The 21,332-nt window shown below is 37.9% G+C and overlaps 1 protein-coding gene across 6 annotated transcripts in view; it reads right to left on the bottom strand.

The window, feature by feature from the left end:
* Dgkb (diacylglycerol kinase beta) overlaps positions 1 to 21,332 on the bottom strand; it is a 549,587-nt gene that overhangs the window by 245,004 nt on the left and 283,251 nt on the right. For all 6 annotated transcript variants that reach the window (XM_048337833.1, XM_048337834.1, XM_048337835.1 and 3 more), the window contains one exon: positions 12,548 to 12,612. In XM_048337833.1, coding sequence (XP_048193790.1) covers positions 12,548 to 12,612 — 65 coding nt within the window. The remainder of the gene's footprint in view (positions 1 to 12,547; positions 12,613 to 21,332) is intronic.

The raw sequence follows: 21,332 nt of genomic DNA, 5'->3' as shown, positions 1-21,332 counted from the left end.
TTGTTTAAAGCTGTGTCTTCCCAATTCTTGATCTTATATTCTGGTTTTCTATTTAGGGTTCATTTCTCTGTCTGTATTGTGATATTGATTATTTTCCCTGTGTAGTACATCTTTGAGGATTTTCTGCAAAGCTGGTTTGGTGGAGATATATTGTTTCAGTTTTTCCTTACTGTAGAAGACTTTGATTTGACCTTCAGCTATGAATGAGAGTTTAGCTGGGCACAGTTTTCTTGGTTGATAGTTATTTTTCCTTGTGGTGTGGAATACCTCATTTGAGGCTCTCCTTGCTTTCATGATCTCTGCTGAGAAGTCAGGGTAATTCTGATAGGTTATCCTTTATATGTGATTGTTTTCTTCTCTCTTACAACTTTAAGGATTCTTTCCTTGGACTCTATTGATCTTGTTTTGTTCACAATGTGTCGGTGGGATGTCCTATTTTGGTCTGGTCAGTTTGGGGTTCTAAATGCTTCTTGTATGTGGATAGGCTTATCCTTCTGAATATTTGGGAAGTTCTCAGCTAATATTCTGTTAAATAGGTTGTCTATTCCATTAACCTGTTTCTCAAGGTTTTTCCCCAGTACCTATTAGCCGTAAATTGGGCTTCCTGATTGTATCTTCTATCTCCTGGAGTGATCTGTTTTTCCATTTGGATTGGTTTTGTATTCTTTTTTGTTCTTTCTCCATGGATTCTAGGGAATCTTCAGTTCCTGAGATTCGATCCTCTACTTCATCTACTCTGGACTGTAGGCTAGCTACTTGATTTCAAATCTGTCTTCCTTCTGATTGGTCTTTCTTGATGGTTTCCATATCTTTGCTACAATTTTCTCTTAGGTCTTGCATGGACTTCTTTACTTCATTAATTTTGTTCTGAGTGCTGTCTCCCAAATCTTTTAGCTGGGTAACTATCTTTTCATTGAACTCTTGCAGTGCATTTCTATTTTTGGAGGCCATGAAATTGTCTATTACTTTATGGAAGGATTGATGTATTGATTCAAGCGTTTCATTTTACATTTTTATCAGCAGAGTTTGTAGAGCATTTTTAGGATTCTCTTCTAGGTCTTTGATTGACTGCTCTGATTCTTTCTTATTTTGTGTGGGAGATGAGATTCCCTGGCTTGCCATCTTTTTTGTGCTTCTTCTGTCCATGCAGATTGGAAACAGCAATCTACAAGCACCTGTGAGCACTGTTTAAGAGCCAAAGTAGACCTTACCAAGCACTGTTGTATAAATCTTAGAAGTTCACAATTATATACAGATACCTTCCCTCTCTTTTTTGTATATAAAATCAGATTTGGTGTCCCCAAAGAATACAACTTTAATATAACAGCCAACCCTGAGCCCTGTATTCAGTACTTATTTACTGTTATAACCCCGTGAGAAATTTTTGTTCTTATATTAAGTTCTTTTTGGATTGGTGGGATTTCTCTATGAACCCCTTTGATTCACTCGGATTTAAGAGGGATACTCTCTATCTAATTACCAGGGGTTAGTGGAGTCCTGGAGGTCCTGGAAGTAAATTTAGGAGGGTAAGTTAGGGATAGTGAAGAGAATATAGTAAAATGGATGGGGGATGATGATTTTTCTTTAGTTTCAGTGACTTGAAAAGGTGGAGAATAGTAGAATCGGTAGAAAGAATGAGATTGAAATGACAGATAATGGAGAGTTAGCAGAAAAGAATAAAGGTGTTAGTCAAAGGAAAGAAATTTTAAAGAAAGAAAATGTGAAAGAAGAAACAAAGAAAAAATACAGAAAAACAAACACACAAAACACACACTAAAAAAAATTACCAAAAGAAAAAAAAACAAACAAAAATGAAAACAAAAAACAAACAACCACTCAAAAATGAAAAATAAATGATAAAAAAGTTTAAAAAATGTTTTTAAAAAATGGAGTCTTCCTTATTTGGGTGGGTTCTCTCCAGTCTCTGGTTTCCTTGCCTTGGTCTATAGTCTGTTTTCCTGCTGTTTGGCTGGTTTGACTTGCTTTCAGTTTGCACTTTCATTTTGATGGATCTGCTCTGACCCTCCTCCCCTGTTAGTCAAATCCTGGGGTTCTGTCATTTGCAAAGCTTACAGGTAGGACTTGGTTGTCCTCTGTAGATGGGAGATGCTGAACAGTCTCAGGAACCATGGCTTTTCTAGTTTGCTGTGGGGCTGCTGCGTTCAAGGCCTGTTTCTGAATAGGCTGCAAACTCAGCAGAGCGGGCCCTGGCTGAGAGTTGCTTGCCAGGGAGGTTCCAACCTCCTGGCTGGGGTGACCTTCTCCTGGGCAAAGCTGGCTGTATAATTCAGCTCCCTTTCCCACTGGGAATTTGGCTTCCTCTGGGGCCATTTATCTGTCTCAGGAACTGTTTACTCTCTCTTCTGGTTGTTCTGTGCTGCTAGTAGCTGCTCATTTTCTGTTTGAATTTAGAAATTCCAGCTGCTGGCAAGTTGGCAGCCACTGAGTCAGCGAGGCGGGGCAGGGCACCTCTGGCTGAGTTTACCTGAGTGTGTGAGCCACAGCCTGGGACTTGCCTCCCGCCTGGGCAGGGGTCATTCTCCTGGGTGGAGCTGGCTCTCACTGTTCAGTTGCTCTTGCCCTTTTCAAAGATGGTCCCTTTGTCCTCGCTTTCCCTTGGCCCACGTTAGTTTCAGTCTGGTCTGACCCTATGCCAGTTTCAAAGATGGTGCTTTGCTCTGGCAGTGAGGGAAGGGCAGAAGCTGCACTGTGGGTATGAGTGAGAATGTCTTTTGTGGGGTTCTCCTGCTTTCTCTGCGATTTCAGCCCATGCGTGCTCAGCTTGCTATCCGCGTCTGTCTGCTGCTGCCTGGAGGATTTCTCCCTGGTCACCACTGTGTGCTTTAGGTGCACGGAGTGTCAGGCACTGTGCCTGCCCCAGAAATGGTGTGGCAGAGGGACACCACCTGGAGCTCAAATCTGTGTTTTCAGGGCAGCAAAGTCGATTTTTCCTTCTTGGCCAGAATCCCTGTACTGTTATAACTTACTTGGACTGTCTTTCTAGGAGTAAAAGTTTCCCTACAGTGGTAAAACTGTGATGTTGGAGGGAGCTTAGCAAGGGCTCTGCTGCTCCTCTGCCATCTTCCCTGAAGTCTCCTATAATATTTCTTTAACATTCTTGGGACTAGAAAAAGCATGACTTTGAAAAAAGTAGTCAGATATGTTGAAAAGAAACTCATTAAATATAAGATATATATTGTAACTCTATATAAATAGATACATTATATTTATTATAGGTCAAGAAAGATGAAACCAAGACCAGTACCCTAAATTCATGCAAAGAAATGTCCAGTTATTCCAGAGAGCTGTTAGTGTGATTCAGAAAGTATAAATCTTCGAAATTCATGTAAGATAGGTATTTCTTCACTAATTTGACACGCAAAATTACTACATACATTCTGAGGTAAATTATCCTATTTGTTTTAGTTATTTTACCTTTTCCTAGTTACAAATTTTTTCAAAGAAAAAATACAATAATGAATCACATAATACTTAACAGGGGAAAGAGGAAGGTGTCGCATTCTGAAAGTTAGAAACCAGATACTGTCAGATAAGCAGTATGGGATAAATAAAATAGGATTATGGTTGTCAGAAGTCTTAGAGTTTCTTCACTGGTTGCTTTTTTATTACATAAGAAAATGATCTTAGACATAAACTTTACAATGACCATTCAATGGATGTATGTTTTAGTGTGTTGATGAACAATTACTAAATTTCTTTTTGTTTTTGGTGGTACCAGGTTTGAACTCAGGGCCTTGTACTTGCTTAATTTGCATGGTTAGCTGCATTCTCCTACTTGAGCCATGCCTCCAGCCCTACTTTTTAACAATTCATTGGAGACTGAGTCTCATTAAATATTCTCCACTTTTCTTCCCATGTTAATTTCAAAGCCTAATCCTATGGCTCTCAGTCCACTAAGTAGCTATAATTACTAAGGTGAGCCTCAGTCACTAAAATCAAGAATGTAAAATCATCTGCCAAAATAGAAATTGCCTTACCTATTAAACTGTTACCCCTCTGTACATCACTTTGACAATAAACAAATAAATAAATATTTAAAAAAAGCAAAATAGAAACAGGAGATGTGAAATAGATGCCAAATTATGAGGGAATTTTAAAATCCTAACAGTCCAATTATTAAAAATATTTTAAATATCAATAATATGTAATATGTAGCTTTAAATTATCATTGCATACATACTTTAAACATTATTTTGGCTTTGGTCTAAATGATAGGAAGTCCTTAAGCAATACAGTTTTATATGAAAGTTTAAAAAGTTGAATAGCATGCTTCCTTTAAATGGTTAACAAATCTACCTAGAAATCTGGAAAGACTACGACATAAACCTTTTTACTAACACACTTTTAAGCACCAGAAAAATCATTACCATCCCCAGTTCTTTCAATCTCTGTCATGAGAAGCACAAAGAACAGGACCATATATTTTGGTAATTAATTTCCTTAAGATAATGTTAGAAACATCATGTTCTCTAAAATATAAATGAATTTCAAGGCGAGCACGCTAGAGGATAATATTAATGGCATATGATTTATTGTGACAAGATATCAGATCTGAAACATCGTGATTAGAAATACTTAAAAAGCTCCATTTGCAAATCCCTGAAAATATGGAAGTGTGCTCTGACTGAGCTTATCTCAGTGCTGAAATGCAAAATCTGCCCTTGTCCATCTAAAACTATTAAGGTACAATAAGTTTTCCTCATAGAAATTTGTCACAAAAATGTTCATACCCTATAATTTATGGTATTAATTACTTCAAGCTTGTAAGACTAAATAAGATAATCTACAAATAGTATTTTTTGTTTTTGTTTTTGGCTAGTACTGGGGCTTGAATTCAGGGCCTGAGTACTGTCCCTGGCTTCTTTTTTGCTCAAGGCCAGCACTCTATCACTTGAACCACGGGACCACTTCTGGCCCTTTCTATATATGTGGTGCTGAGGAATTGAACCCAGGGCTTCATGTATGTGAGGCAAGCACTCTCCCACTAGGCCATATTCCCAGTCCCTACAAATAGTGTTTTTAAATGCAGATATCTAATTGGTTAAGAAATGGATGATGGCTATCTTACCAACACTTTGCCAATAAGAGTCAGCATTTACTATATACCTTCCATTCCTTTTAAAACAATTCCAAATTTTGTTATGAACACATATATTTAAAGAAAAGTTTAATAAAAAGAAACAGAAAAAATAAAGTTAAAAACTATATAAAATTACAACAGTAGTATAACTGTTGTTTCCATACCATGGAGTTCATTTCACTTGGCATCATCTTCTGTGATCATAAGTGTGTAGCTATTGGGGTATTTTGATCTTCTACCATGACTAGCCTGATCATTTACTATTTATTCCCTATGAGGGACACCATAGGGTTTATGTTTCTTTGGGTCTGGGTCACTTCACTTAATATGATTTTTTTCCAAGTCCTTCCATTTCCTTACGAATAGGGCCGTGTCATTCCTTCTGATGGAGGCATAGAATTCCATTGTGTATATGTACCACATTTTCCTGATCCACTTGTCTACTGAGGGGCATCTAGGTTGGTTCCATGTTTTAGCAATGACAAATTGTGCTGCAATGAACCTAGTTGTGCTGGTGGCTTTAGTGTGGTCTTGCTTGTAGTCTTTTGGGTAGATGCCCAAAAGTAGGGCTGCTGGGTCATAGGAGAGCTCATGTGAAACTGTACCTTTTATATTTTTTTGTTTTTTTTTTCTTGTCTGATTGATCGTTTTGTTTAGTTTTGTTTTTCTTGTATTCCCTTCCTGTGATTGTACCCCTGGCTACTACTGTATCTCATCCAAATACCCTGGATATTATTTATATGGGTATTAGAACTGGGGAAGGGAAAGGGAATATCAAAATTGAGAGACAAAGGACAAAAAGACAAACCATTCCAAAAGCAATACTTATAAAACCATTAGGTGTAAATCAACTGCACAACTCTTGGGGGGAGAAAAAGTGGGGGAAATGAGGGAGGAGGTAACAAGTTGAACAAGAAATGTACTCACTGCCTTATATATAAATCTTTAACCCCTCTATACCACACTTTGATAATAAAGAAAAAAGTTTAATAAAAAACCTATATAAAAGCAATCATTACTTGGTTTAGATATAGATATGTGTTTGCTAAAAATAAATACATTACCACAAACACTAATAACATGTACCAGTGGCTCATATCTGGAATCCTAGCTATTCAGGATGCTGAATTCTGAAGATCACAGTTCAAAGACAATCTAGGCAGAAAAATCCAGGAGACTTTTATCTCCATTAACCTAATCCAGCTGGAAGGAGAGGAGTGTCTCAAGTAGTAGAGTGCCTGCCATGAGAGAAAAAGCTAACAAGAGCTTCCATGTCCTGTCCTGGTTCCAAACCCCAGCACTACAACAAAATAAAAATCAAGGCTACCAAAAAATAAGATTAGAATGTCTTGGTAACCTGCTTGTCTTATTTGATCTACAGCAGTCAGTGCTTTTCTAATAGCATTCCTCCTCCAGTAGGTCATGACCTTCACAAGATCAGGGACCTGTTCTTCTACCATTGTAGTTCACACCTCACATTTAGCCACACTAAATACATTCTCTGGAAGAGTTGTGTTACCAAACAGATCTTTCATCTTTCATGCTAACAATGAGAAATCTAGTCTTCTTAACCATACTAATCCTGGGTCCATTGAACTTATTATAATGGTTTGCTTCATGGAAGTGACTGAGTGTTGAATCTGGACTGCAAAAGCCTGGGTATTCAAGGTCTCGCTATCTGGAATCATGGACTATGTATTAAATGAGTCCCCACTCCACCCACCCCCACATACACTTTTTCGTGTTGGTACTGGGTCTTAACCTTAGGGCCTCATGCCCTAACTGGACCATTTCAGTCAAAGCTATCAGTCCACTACTTGAACTCCCCTCTACTTTGCCATTTTTGTTGCTTAATTGGAGATAAAAATGTACTTAGATTTGTCTGACCCGTCTCGCTTTGAACCATTCTCCTTAGATCTCTGCCTCCTGAGTGGGTAGGATTACAGGTATGAACTAACAATGTTTGGCTGCTTATTATGCAGTTTTTGTGAAGGACACTTGTATTCCCACCCCATGCCCCCAGGCCCACTAGTGGTTTACACACACACACACACACACACACACACACACACACGTGACCATTCAGAATGAGTAGCAGGACTAGTGACAGATCAGGATAGAAATTTTCTACCATTCTCCTTCATAACAGAAGCAAGCTGTTCTCATATGTTAGTGAATACTTAGTGTCCAACACAGGCCATGACTAAAGGCACGCATACCCAGGAAGTGGAATGAGTAACCAACACCCATGACCCCTTCAAGACTGACTCATCTGCAGTATTGAATCCATGAGGGTACCTATACCTCCCCTTGTGTTCTTCACCACCCATGGGAGGTGTAGCCATGGGTGCTTACAATGTGGTGGACTTAAAACCTGTTTGAAAAAATGGAGCTATGAGCTTGACTCTATTCTGAGCAGTAACTAACTTTTCTGTCTAGAAAAAAATCTATTTGTAATTACTTGCTGCATCCATTTCTTTTCTGATGAGAAACCTTTTATTTTTATTGTAAAGGTGAGGTACAGAGGGGTACAGTTACACATGTCAGTAATGAATGCATTTTTTGAACAGTGTCACCCTCTCCCTCAATTTCTCCCAGCTTTTTCCCTCTCCCAATTCTCCTTCCCCAAAGTTGTATAGTTAATTTCCAGCATTAGTGTGTAGTGAGTATCACTGCTCAATTTGTTTACCCTTTGTCCCATGGTTTCTATTCCTCCTGTTCATCTCCCCAAATCAGATAAACTTACATACAATACAAATCTACCAAAATCAAAAATAGCAATAAAAGGGGGAAAAAAGTCCCACAAACAGTACAAAAAATGCCAAAACTGTTGTTTACATTTCTTGGAGTTCATTTGGATAAGCATCATTTTAAACGATCATATGCACATAGTTATTGAGCCCTTATGATCCTCTCCTAAGAATATCCTCCTTTTCACAGAGGAAATATTAATTGTTATACTCTGATTAGATTCAAGGGTCTATCTCATCCTCCAGAAAGCTCTTCCAACCATTTTCTTGTTTTCTTTTTGTTTTGTTTTGTCGGTCATGGGGGTTGAACTCAGGGCCTGGGCACTTTCCCTGAACTCTTCAGCTCAAAGCTAGTGCTCTACCACATTTTCTTGAGGGGTTTCTCTTCCCTATGGCTACTACATCTAGGTGGAACTCAGACTTGAGACCAAGATAATTCCATTAGCACAGGAATTAGGCTTAGTTCATTTCATGGTGGTCAGTTCAGCATATGATACTGGACTGGGTTCAAGCATCATTGACAAAATGTATTTTCTCTTAGGAAAGAGACCTATCAATTGAGCTGGTGGATCCTGGTTGGGATTCCAGCTTGTCACTGGAGGGCTTGGTCAAGTTCTTTTCTCCTATATCAGCTGGATGCTGAGTAATCATCTTGTTGCACCCAGAAATAAGTTTCTAATTTAGATGGTGAATAGACATAATAATTATTCCTTTAATTCTTTAAGAAGAGAAAACGGTAACATAGGGCCTTTAGTATTGGGAATGTGGTCATTCAATTACCTAGGTTTAATGGGAGAAGAAGGGGAAGGAACAGTTACCAGATGTTTATCCAAATATTTTTCTATCCCCCCCCCCCACATCGAGTCACCTAGAACGTAGAGGTTAAGGGAGAAAAAAAATGAGGGAGGGGAAACAACTGTGACAAGAAATGTACTTATTACCTTACATATATAACTTTAACCCCTCTGTACATCACCTTGACAATATAAAAAAAGATAGAAAGTAGAGGTTAAAAAGATCTTGAAAACTGATGTTTTCGTTGGGATGTACAAGTTCTCAGCAGCACAGGAAATTAAAAAAAAAAAAGGAAGACATGTGGGTGGATTATGAGGTAATGTATCAGCATACATTTCCAGGCTGAAAATGACTTTTTAACAAGCCATGAAGAAGCATAGCAATTGCGTTCATTGGTTTCCTAGAAAGTCTTTTTATAAGTGTGTGTGTGTGTGTGTGTGTGTGTGTGTGTGTGTGTGTGTGTGTGTGTGTGTAAAGGAGTGTGTATTTGCAATAGGGTTTGAAATCACCTCAGGGACAGGACATTGCCATTTACCTTTTTCACTCAAGGTGGCTGTCTACCACTTAAGCCATGCCTCTCTTCTGGATTTTTCATAGTTAACTGAAAGTAAGAGTTTAACAGACTTTCCTACTCTGGCTGCCTTTGAACTTCTATCCTCAGTTCTTAGCAATCTGTATAGCTAGAATTACAGGAGTCACATTCCTGGCAAAACTATTGTTTCATTAAAAGGTGCTTTTCACAAAATTTTGAAAAGAATAAAAAAGGCAAATTCTATTGGCCTTCCCTCTCTTATCTTCCATTTCCCATCAGTATAATTTTACCCTGTGAGTGTTCATTCCAAAGTCCAGTTAGTAGAAGTGATTTGTGACTGTAACACATGCCCTATAGTGAATCATTCTATTCACACTTGTTATCAGGAAATAAGAGACAGAAAGAAACCCTATGCACATGGCAAGTGAACTCCAGAGAATCAGATGTGGTATATTATGTGCCTAAAATAGTCTAAGACATTCTTTTCATTTTCTGTGAGAAAATACTCTTGCTTTTCCCTCCCATCCCTCCTTCCCACCAGCCCAAGTTGTAAATGAGGAAGGGAGTAAAAGTGTGCAAACAGAAATGTACTCATCACCTTACTTATGTAACTGTCACCCCTCTGTTCATCACCATCACAATAAATAAGAAAAGAAAAAAGAAGAAAACAAAGGTATACTATTAAAGACCTTTCCCCAGTTTTCATGGTGAATAAGTGGCAAATTTCTGGTTTCAATAGAATCTTTCTCTCAAAACAGTATAACAGAAAGAAAAAGAAGTTAGGGTTTATGTTGTAGACAATGCAAAGTCACTAAAATGCCAAGCTGGGGGTGAATGAAGTAGACCATTTAAACAAAGGTCCTATTATCTGCTGGGTTCCACCTGTCCATCTGGTTAAACTCAGCAGAAGTAGGTAGACCTAGAGAGGTGAGAGCATCCAAGAGAGATTTTGAGGGCTTTCAAGGGACCCTAGTGGGCTCCACAGCTTTCATCTAATCTAGTGTTTGCCAAAATGAGGAGCTGGTCAGAGGCAGGAAGGATCAAAATGTAGGGAAGGTGGCATTGACCCAAAGACCAGGAGGAAGAGGACAGCCTATCTGTCCTTTGTTGGGCTTGGGTCTGAGGAACCTAGCATCTGACATGGATCTTTTCCTAAGGCCTGAGATGATCAGGTCTCCTGAACCTTTGGCCAATCTGATCCAGTCTTTATGGTTCACATGTGATGTGTATTCAGATAGTCATCCAGGGATATCAAAATGAAATAAAGTAGTTTCCTACATGCATGCCCATAGCCTCTCAGCAGGGTGAGGAGAAGGTGCTGGGACAGCACCTCTGACTGGATCATTTCTTTACCTCCTGCTCTATCTGAACCTGTAACTGACTGCACATGGGGACCATGCAGACTAGGCCCACTTCAGAAGAGAGGAAGGCCAGCCGTTGCATTCCTGTAGCAGCCAAAAAAAGTTCCTCCGCCAACACCCCCTTACCTCCCCCACCCCCTGCCCTCGGTGCTTGTCTATCTCACTATAAGGACATGTGACCTCTTGCCTTTCTAGAAGATTTATGTTCCCTATTTTTGTTTCAAGTGAAATATTCCCAAAGCCTGATTCAGTCACGCTTTGTATTTGCAAACAAATTTTAATAAGGCATTATTTTATATCCTGTAAAAACAGGGAAGGATACAAGCATGTTATTGCAAATATATCAAGCCACATATTAGGCAGTGAAGAATGTTGTAAATTAGTAATTTAATTGGTAATAAAAGTTAAATAGACATCTGAATAATTAAGAAGTATCCAAATTGTTCTATAGAAGAAACTCATTAGCCTCTGACACTTGGGAGAGGATCACTGGCATGCTTATACATACCTTGTCTAATCTCCACATAACAGACTTTGATGTATTTATTTACGGTGTTGTTTTCTTAATCTACCCTTTGTTTACCTCCTTCTCTTTTAAATTATGCTTTTTATTTCCATCACAATTTTCCCAAATAAATGTGGAGTATTAATAGATTCTTAAAGACTTCAAAATACTCTTTACATGATAGGACTGTGGGATGGTGGGATGGGCGATGCATTGTATTTTGATTTTTGAAAAATTTTAATCTTTTCCATCTGTAAATTATAATTAGAATATTTTAGTTTAACTTTGAAATGTGGAGTAATAAATCAAGCTTCACAAAGATGTGAACAAGGAAAATCCAGCTGTCAAAAATACTTGGATAAAAAGCCTTTTCTGAATACTTCTAAAGATACTTAGTGCACATATAGATATCAATACATGACTATTTTCATTTCCTTTAAAGCAAAAATTACAGCTTTCATAAATACACAAACAAGAAAATCATAAAGTCTTGATTGATATTTTTTAGGAAAAGAAACAAATCAAAGCTTTACCTGAGGCTGAAATAGGTATTAGAAATAAATATTTGTTTTATTAAAATATTTAAGCAGTTTTAACAAAGATCATGGACCTCATTAATCATGGAAATGGATATTTAAAGTGATTCTTGCATAATGTAATACACACTAGTGAAAAATCAAAAATAATTTTTGAAATACATTTTAATAGAATTTTTTTTTACCATGCATGAATATGGAATACAATACAGTAATTGCATTAGTGTGTAAGAAAATTGGAAGAAGCAGAACTTTTCCAGGACAATTTTCTAATATAACATCTATAGTAGTCATGTCTGGATGTCAGCTTAGGGAAACACAAAGAACAGGGCCTTTGGCTTTTGAATGTTAGTGGATAAAGCCACAAAGTTATCTATCTAGAACTACTGATCATGGTTTTCTAGCTTTGGGAAGTTGATTGAGTATAAGTGGTTGTAAGCAGAAGCAGAAATAATTCATTTCTACAGTGCAATAGGGAGAGCTCAATTTCTTCTAGAAGTGGAGATAATATGAAGTAAGCTTTTCCTGTGTCCTTGAGTAACTAGACAGAGATCAATGTCTACTCTTAGAGGGAAAAGTATTTCCCTATTGCTATTATGGGAAAACTAATTGTTCATTACATCTTTTCTCTAGGAAGTAAGCATCTTTGAAAAAACTTGTAATCAGTGGTATAACCATGATAACCATGACCATATTAAGCCATATGAAGGTCTCTAGTATTTCTTATTGGACTATGGTTTTCAAAGTATTCTTGAAATCTTTCCTTGAGAGTACAAGAGTGTAGAAGAGATGGCCATATTTCTGTACCCATCGGAATCCAACTGAAACCTAGCGAAAATTCAGTTAGGCTATACTTTCCACTTAGTATTTACATATGCTCTGAGCCGCCTTCAGTAATCCCATGAAAACTGCTTTGTACCACATTGTTAGAACTCAACTCTTCAACAGCAGCCACTTGTTATCTTACCTACTGTTGAACTTTTCTGGGTGTTTCTCTCTCATGATGTGGAATCTGTGTGCAATGGAGGCGTCCTAAGGGAAGAAATAGGAAAACAACAACAAAAAAGACAGTTTGTGATTTGTTGTTTTGTGGAAAAATAATTAAAAGAGAAGAAAAAAAAATTAAAGCATATAATTTGAGACAGGGTCCCCCTATGTAGCCTAGGCTACAAGTAGCCAGTTTTGAGATTATAGTCATATGCCCCTATGTTCTGCTAAACATTATTTTAAAATTAACTCTTCACAATATCACTGCCAAGAAGATACTCTTAAAATCAAGGTGTATAAACAATATAAATTTCTTGTTAATGTGGGTTATGTGATTAATCATGTCTTGTTTGGTTACCTGTCATATTTACATCTAGGAAATAATTTCATTTTAATTTAGCAAATAAATGAATATCCTAAAAATAAACAATTTATAAAATAAATTATAAGATAAATTAATAACTTAAGTAATAAATAAACTCATGCCTTAGTAAATGGTTTGGACCCCATACATAGAGTATTTGAGTAGCACATATTTTAATAAATGCCAAACAGAAACTGAAAATATTTTAAAAGAATTACAATGATAACCTAAGTGGAAAAATGATTAAGTAGAGAACACCAACTCATTTGAAAGTAATGTTATTAACAATAATGTAAGGATTCTGATTTGGAAAAATTAAGTGCAATGTTGGACTTGAGTTTTCTCTGGGTGGGGAATGTGTAATAAACAACTGGTCAGGAACTTCTGGGAAGATGGCAGAGGAGCAGCAGAGCCCTAGCTAAGCTCCATCCAACATCGCAGTTTTCCCACCCCACAGAAACTTTTACTCCTAGAAAGATGGCCAAAGTAAGTTATAAGAGTACAGGGATTCTGGCCAGGAAGGAAAAATCGACTTTGCTGGTCTGAAAACACAGATTTGAGCTCCCGGTGGCATCCTGCTGCCACACCAGTGCCGCCGGCACCAACACAGCTAAAGCACAGAGCGGCGACCAGGGAGAAATCCTCCAGATGGTGGTGGACAGACACAAATTGCAGGCTGAGCATGGACAGGCCGAAATTGCAGAGAAAGCATGAGTACCCCATGAAAGACATCCTCACTCATGCCCATAGAGCAGCTTCTGGGAGGTAGCCCTTTCCCCACTGCTAAAGCAAAGCACCATCTTTGACACTGGCATAGGGTGAGACCAGACTCGAACTAAAGCAGGCCTGGGGAAAGCAAGGACAAAGCGGCCATCTTTGAGAAGGGCAAGAGGGACCGACCAGTGAGAGCCAGCTCTGCCCAGGAGAATGACCCTTGCCCAGGCTGGGGACTTATCCTGGGCAGCAGCTCAGCTAGAGGTGCCCCGCCCTGCTGAGCCGGAATTCCTAAATTAAAAGCAGAAGCGGCTGCCACTACCAGTGGCACAAAACAGCCAGACGGGAGAACAAACAGTTCCCAAGACTGATAAATGGTCCTGTCACAGAGGAAGCCCAATTCCCAGCCCCAAATGGAGCTGAATTCCATAGCTAACTCCGCCCAAGAGGCCACCCCGCCCAGGAGGGAGGAACCTCCCCCAGGCAAGCAACTCTCAGCCAGGTAAAACAGGACAGAGGGGCCCCGCCCTGCTGAGTCCACAGCCTATTCAAAGCCAGGGGTTAAAGGCAGCGGCCCCACAGCAGATGGGAGGAGCCATGGTTCCTGAGACTGGGAACCACAGAGACCCAGGATTTCACTAACAGGGGAAGAGGGTCAGAGCAGATCCCCCCCCTCCCGCCCCCCGGTGAACTGAAAGCAAGTCAAACCTGCCAAGCGGCAAAATAGACAGCAGACCATCACAAGGAAACCAGAGACTGTAGAAAGCCCACCCAAACAAGGAAGACTCCATTTTTTTTTCTCAAACATTTTTTTTCTTTTCTTTTTTATTTTTTCATTTTGGAAATGTCGTTCATTTGTTTTGCTTTCCATTTTCACCTGTTTGTTCTATCAAGTGTTTTTGTTGTGGTTGTTTGTTTTTCTTGTGTTTTTTTTTCCTTTTTATTTTTATTTTTTTATTTTATTTTATTTTTTTTTGGCCAGTCCTGGGCCTTGGACTCAGGGCCTGAGCACTGTCCCTGGCTTCTTCCCGCTCAAGGCTAGCACTCTGCCACTTGAGCCACAGCGCCGCTTCTGGCCGTTTTCTGTATATATGGTGCTGGGGAATCGAACCTAGGGCCTCGTGTATACGAGGCAGGCACTCTTGCCACTAGGCTATATCCCCAGCCCCCTTTTTATTTTTTTAAAATAATTTTTTTCTGTTTTGTGCATCTGTCTTCCAGTATTTTTCTTTATTTCTCTCTTTGCATTCTCTTTCTTTAAAAATTACTTTCCTATGAATAACACCTCCACTCTTTACTGCTAACTCTCCATTGTCTATCATTTTTACCTTGTTCTTTCTACTGATTTTACTCCCCTCCACATTTCCACATCACTGAAACCAAACCAAAATCATAACCCCCGCCTCCCTCATACATTTTACTGTATTCTCTTTACTACCTCTAACTTACCCTCCTGACTTACTTCCAGGACCTCCAGATTCCATTGACTCCTGGTTATTGGATAGAGGGTATCCCTGCTTAATCCGAGTGAATCAAAGGGGTTCATAGAGAAAGCCATCCAAAAAGAACTTATTATAAGGACAAGAATTGCTCATAGGGTTGTAACAGTAAATAAGTAACTACTGAATACAGGGATCAGGATTGGTTGTTATATTGAAATAGTATTCTGTAGGAACACCAAATATAATTTTATATACATGTATACAAGGTATCTGTATATAATTGTGAACTTCTAAGATTTACACAACAGTGCTTGGTAAGGTCTGTACTGGGTCTTAAATGGTGCTCACAGGGGCTTGTAGATTGGCATTCCCAATCCAAATGGGCAGAAGAAACACAAGAAAGATGGCAAACAATGGAGTCTTATCTCCCACTCAAAACAAGCAGGAAGTAGAGCAATCAAAGACATAGAAGAGAACCCTCAAATTGCTCTACAAAGTCTACTGATAAACATGATAAATGAAAAGCTTGAATCAATACAGCAATCCTTCCATAAAGTAATAGACGATTTCATGGCCTCGACAAATAGAAAGATAAATGAAATTCAAGAGTCAAATGAAAAGATAACTACCCAGCTAAAAGATTTTTGAGACAGCACTCAAAACCAAATTACTGAAGTTAATGAGGTAAAGAAGTCCATGCAGGACCTAAGACATGACATGGAAATCATCAGGAAAGACCAGTCAGAAGGAAAAGAGATTCGAAATCAAGTAGCTAGCCTACAGTCCCAACTAACTGAAGCAGAGGATCGAATCTCAGGAGCTGAAGATTCCCTAGAATCTTTAAGAAATGGTGCTGGCAAAACTGGTTCAACACCTGCAACAAGCTAAAACTAGATCCTTATATATCACCCTGCACCAAAATCAATTCCAAATGGATCAAAGACCTCGAAATCAAAACAGATACCCTGAAAACACTAAAGGAAGGAGTAGGAGAAACACTTGGGCTCTTTGGCACAGGACGGAACTTCCTGAACAAAGACCCAGAAAGGCTACAAATCAAAGAAAGGTTGGACAAATGGGACTGCATCAAACTGCAGAGCTTCTGCAGATCAAAGGACATAGCTTGCAAGATACACAGAAAGCACAAAGATTGGGAGAAGATCTTTACCGACCATACAACGGACAAAGGCCTCATATCTAAAATATATGCAGAACTAAAAAAATTACATTCTTCCAAAACAAAACTGCAAAGAACCAATAGCCTCCTCATCAAGTGGTAAAGACTTAAAAAGATACTTTGATGAGGAAATGAGAATGGCCAAGCGACATGCTCTATGTCATTGGACATAAAAAAATTGCAAAACAAAACAACATTGAGATTCCACCTCACCCCAGTAAAAATGTCCTTTATCAAGAAAATTAACAATAATAAATGTTGGAGGCGATGTGGCCAAAAGGGAACCCTACTTCACTGTTGGTGGGAATGTAAACTGGTTCAGCCACTCTGGCAAGAGGTATGGAGAGTCCTCAGAAGGCTAAACATAGAGCTCCCCTATGGCCCAGCAGTCCCACTTTTGGGTATCTATCCAAAAGACCACAAACAAAATCACACTAAAGCCAACAGCACAACAATGTTCATCGCAACACCATTTGTCATAGCTAGAATCTGGACCAACCCAGATGCCCCTCAGTAGACGAATGGATCAGGAATATGTGGTACATATACACAATGGAATTTTATGTCTCTATCAGAAAGAATGACATTACCCCATTTCCCATTTGTAAGGAAATGGAAGTACATGGAAAAAATTATACTAAGTGAAGTGAGCCAGACCCAAAGAAACATGGACTCTATGGTCTCCCTTATAGGGAAAAATTAGCACTGGTTTAGGCAAGTCACAGCAGAGGATCACAAGAGCCCAATAGCTATACCCTTATGAATACATAGATGATGCTAAGTGAAATGAACTCCATATTATGGAAACAAGTGTTATATCACTGTTGTAACTACTTTCAATGTGCTATGTGTAACTGTAGCTTCTATTATTGATGATCTTCTTGTATCCCCTTCCTGTGGTTGTACCTACATTATCTCTGTATCTTATCTGAGTATATTTGAAACCATGTATACAGGTATTAGGACTAGGAAATTGAAAGGGAATACCAAAATCGAGAGATACAGGGTAAAAGAAGACAAACAACTACCATAGCAATACTTGCAAAACTGTTTGGTGTAAATGAACTGAACAATTCATCGGGGGAAAAGGGAATGGGGAAGGGGGGAGGGGGGAATGAGGTAACAAACACTACAAGAAATGTATCCAATGCCTCATGTATGAAACTGTAACCTCTCTGTACATCAGTTTGATAATAAAAATTTAAAAAAAAACTTGTATCTGCATTTTGATAAGGATCCCCTTGAGCAGTTCAGGGATAGCACTCCAGGCATGAGGTACACTGTAGTCAGTGTGATAGGATGGAGTGAGAGATTCAGTTCCATCAAGGTAGCTGTGTGAACCTTTGTCCCAAAGCTGGCTGTGCGCTTACTATGTATGAACCCAAAAGCTCGATTTACAAGTGGATTTGAAGAGCAAAGTGAAGTCATGAAGCCTTACCCCTGCGCATGTAGACACTCAAAACCAAACTCTTCACTTCCGTCTCCACATAACTGAGGACTTCCTGTGCATCAGCAGCTACCAAATATTTGTGGAGCACTGGACTGTTTCTTTTAGGTGGACCTTTTTCTTGTGTGAGATATTATCTCACTTTATAGTGCAAGCTGGCCTCTAATTCTAGACTCAGTCATCTCTGTGTCTTCAGTGCTGCAATCATAGGCATGAACTATCACATCTAGCTTTGGGTTGACTCTTAAATAGCCAAAGATACCTTTAAAAGCCTGTCAAAGAAAAGGTGGTGTGATGTAGTATCCTAAGGACTTTAAAAAAATAGTATGCAAATAAAAGAAAACCAAATTTAAAAAAAACAAACAAACAAGTGGTCACACAAGAAACAATTTTGTGACCCACCTTGATTAATGGAGAATAGCAGCAAAGAAAATTATGTGTTTTTGGAGAATCGTCGACAAGTATATCAACTCTGAGATTCATAGTAGGTGAGTCTTATTTTCAGGAAATATTTTCATAGATTTTCCTTGATGCAGAAATTATGTGAAATATGTAAATAAGATGTGGATTATTGTCATCCCAACTTTTGTAGCAGAGACTGCTTTAGCTGACATTAAACAGTTAACCCAGCAATTCTACATGAGGAGATAGTTTCCCATTCTTCATCCACACATGATTAATCACTCAAATGAGAAAGTAATATATTTACCAATCACCTCAATAGAAAAGGGCTATTGTTGTGATTGAATGTTAATTTTGTTTCATAGTGGAGATAGAAAAAAAAAGCCAACACAAAAGAAATAAAGAAGTGTGTCTTTGAGAGATTCTTGAAAACACTAATCAAGGATTATAAGTCTAATGAATGAAATGAAAAGGCTAAAGTGCTTACTCATGCATAACAAAGCATGAGACCCAACAAGACAGGGACCAATGCCCACTGCAGATGGCAGAGATTGCTTTTCCATGAGTGACAGAGTTAACTGCAATTCATTTCTGTACAAATTAAAAAAAAAAAAAAAAACAAGTATCTGAATTGCTTAATCTTCAAATTAAAAAGGACGCAAAGTTATATACAATGAATCTAGAAACAACACTTATCATAAAAGTTACTAAAATTATTTATGTCTTAGGTTTTTACTGCATAAGTGTTCAAAAGATTTTCAATATTTTGGTTTACTAGGAAATGGAAATATTGAGATAGGTCACAGCTATATACCCAATTACTGTCAAACATAGTCATGGACTTTTCTGCTTTTATAAAACTCATTAATAAATCATAGTCATATTATATTTCACAATTCAAACTGGTTTTATACTAGTAGGAAATTAGAAGAAAACCTGAAATGGCTTGTTTGGTTATATATGTTCCATGATCGATTAATTTTGAAAAAAAGCATATATCTCCATTTTAACCCTTCCTATTTTGGTGAAAAAAATGTCTGAGGCCTTTTAATTAAATATATACATTCAGTAGACCAGTTTTTCCTTCTAAATGAAAAGGAATATGAATAGTGAATATTCTTTACCTAAAGGAAGAATATCATTAATTTACTTCTTGAATTATTTTTTTCTGTTAATTTGAGGAAAACAAACATTTAAAAATAGATTGTGCTTTCTTTACAGGTGTATATATTTTTTTAAAAAGCTTGCTCTTTCTGAAGTCATATAAACAGACTAGAGAAAGAGAAAGAGGAACAGAGAGAGATAATGAAAGACTATTTAAATGTGCAAGACTATAGTTGAGCAAACTCCTAATGAGGAACATTACTACACCAAATAATCAACACTAACCTTAATATCATCTCTATCTCCTAGATACTCAAGTAATGAGTTATTTAGTTAAAAAAATAAGAGGGGGTGGGTTGAGGATAAAAATCTAGCTTGGAATACTGGCAGGCCTTTTGCTGGTTGAATGGGTTCCACTATAAAGAGAGAGCTGGCTTTGCTGAGAATTGGATTGACAGGAGACAATGACAGCAGGTGTTCATTTGGTTGCGAATTCAGACCAAATTCACATGGGACTGTGTTCCTTGGCATTACCCCAAGGGTCTTGAAACAGTAATGCCAAATGATGGGAATTTGGTTGGTAGCTGTTTTTTGGGGATATATAGGATTCTCTAATGAGAGATCAAATAAGAAGAAACAAAAAAAGATACTGAAAAAATAAACTTTAAAACAAAATTATGCTGTTGAGGAAACAAAAAATAAGTCGTTATAATTTCCATTTCCTACAAGGGAGAAACTCTGAATTCAGACAAACTTTCCAATGCCACGCCGCTCAACTTTAAACAGATTGGTGATCTACTTAGTCCAGAGTTCCTTATCTTTAAAACAAAGTCCTTTTCACTGCAACAGTGTTGGGTATGGTAGGGTTGTACATGTATTTGTAAATATACAAGCATCTATTAACGGTAAAAGTAAGGGGTTTATTAAAACACACTTCAATGACAAGATTTTCAACTATATGTTTTCTGATTTGTATGTCAGTATACTTATCCCCTAAACTTATGAATTGTTATAAATTAATTAAGAAGTTGTACCCAAGAAGTGATTCTCAAATATATCAACTATATTAAAGCAAAATAAATTTAAACTTAATAATGTTATTTGTTTAAATACCATTATTTAGATTAACTTTTTAGAGTAAATTTCCTAGATATACACATACATAGAAACCAATATAAAATTTTATATCTGTTTATGAATCAGCTGTTAGGCCTATATATCCCTCAAATCTTTTACTGGCATTATTCTGAGAAGTATCATTTTTATATGTAGGATAATTATTATTTATTGTTATTACAACTGAAATAAAAATTTCCCAAATATTTAGTGGTACATTATAGAATATTAATTTGAAATTTATATTATTTTCTGTGGATTATTACCATGGGCATTTTGTAGAATATATATTTACCAGGGGTGAGATATCTGACCCAGTAACAATTCTTGTCAGATTATCTATTTCAAAGTGTTTACTGAAATGTAATAGACCTGCCCAAACTTCATCATAGACATTACTTATTTTACATCTTATTCCATTTAAGAAATTTTTTTTCTTTTTCTTTTTTTTTTGGCCAGTCCTGGGGCTTGAACTCAGGTCCTGAGCACTGTCCCTGGCTTCTTTTTGCTCAAGGCTAGCACTCTGCCACTTGAGCCACAGCACCACTTTTGGCCGTTTTCTGTATATGTAGTGCTAGGGAATTGAACCCAGGGCTTCATGTATACGAGGTGAGCACTCTTGCCACTAGGCTATATCCCCAGCCCAAGAAATTTTCTCTCACTAATACTTGCATTAAATATTTCAATGAGTTGGATTTATGTTTGATTAGTTGAGCTTTTTAAGGATCATTTCATTTTTCTTTTTTTCTTTTTGGCCAGTCCTGGGCCTTGGACTCAGGGCCTGAGCACCCATCCCTGGCTTCTTCCCGCTCAAGGCTAGCATTCTGCCACCTGAGCCACAGCGCCCCTTCTGGCCGTTTTCCATATATGTTGTGCTGGGGAATTGAACCAAGAGCTTCATGTGTAGACGGCAAGCATTCTTGCCACTAGGCCATATTCCCAGCCCCATTTCAAATTTTTGTATGACCATTTTTAGATGAGTTGACACTTTGGTTTTCT

This window comes from Perognathus longimembris, chromosome 2 (genome assembly GCF_023159225.1).
Source record: "Perognathus longimembris pacificus isolate PPM17 chromosome 2, ASM2315922v1, whole genome shotgun sequence".
Classification (NCBI taxonomy): Eukaryota; Metazoa; Chordata; class Mammalia; order Rodentia; family Heteromyidae; genus Perognathus; species Perognathus longimembris.
This window is presented reverse-complemented; position numbering and strand designations above follow the sequence as displayed.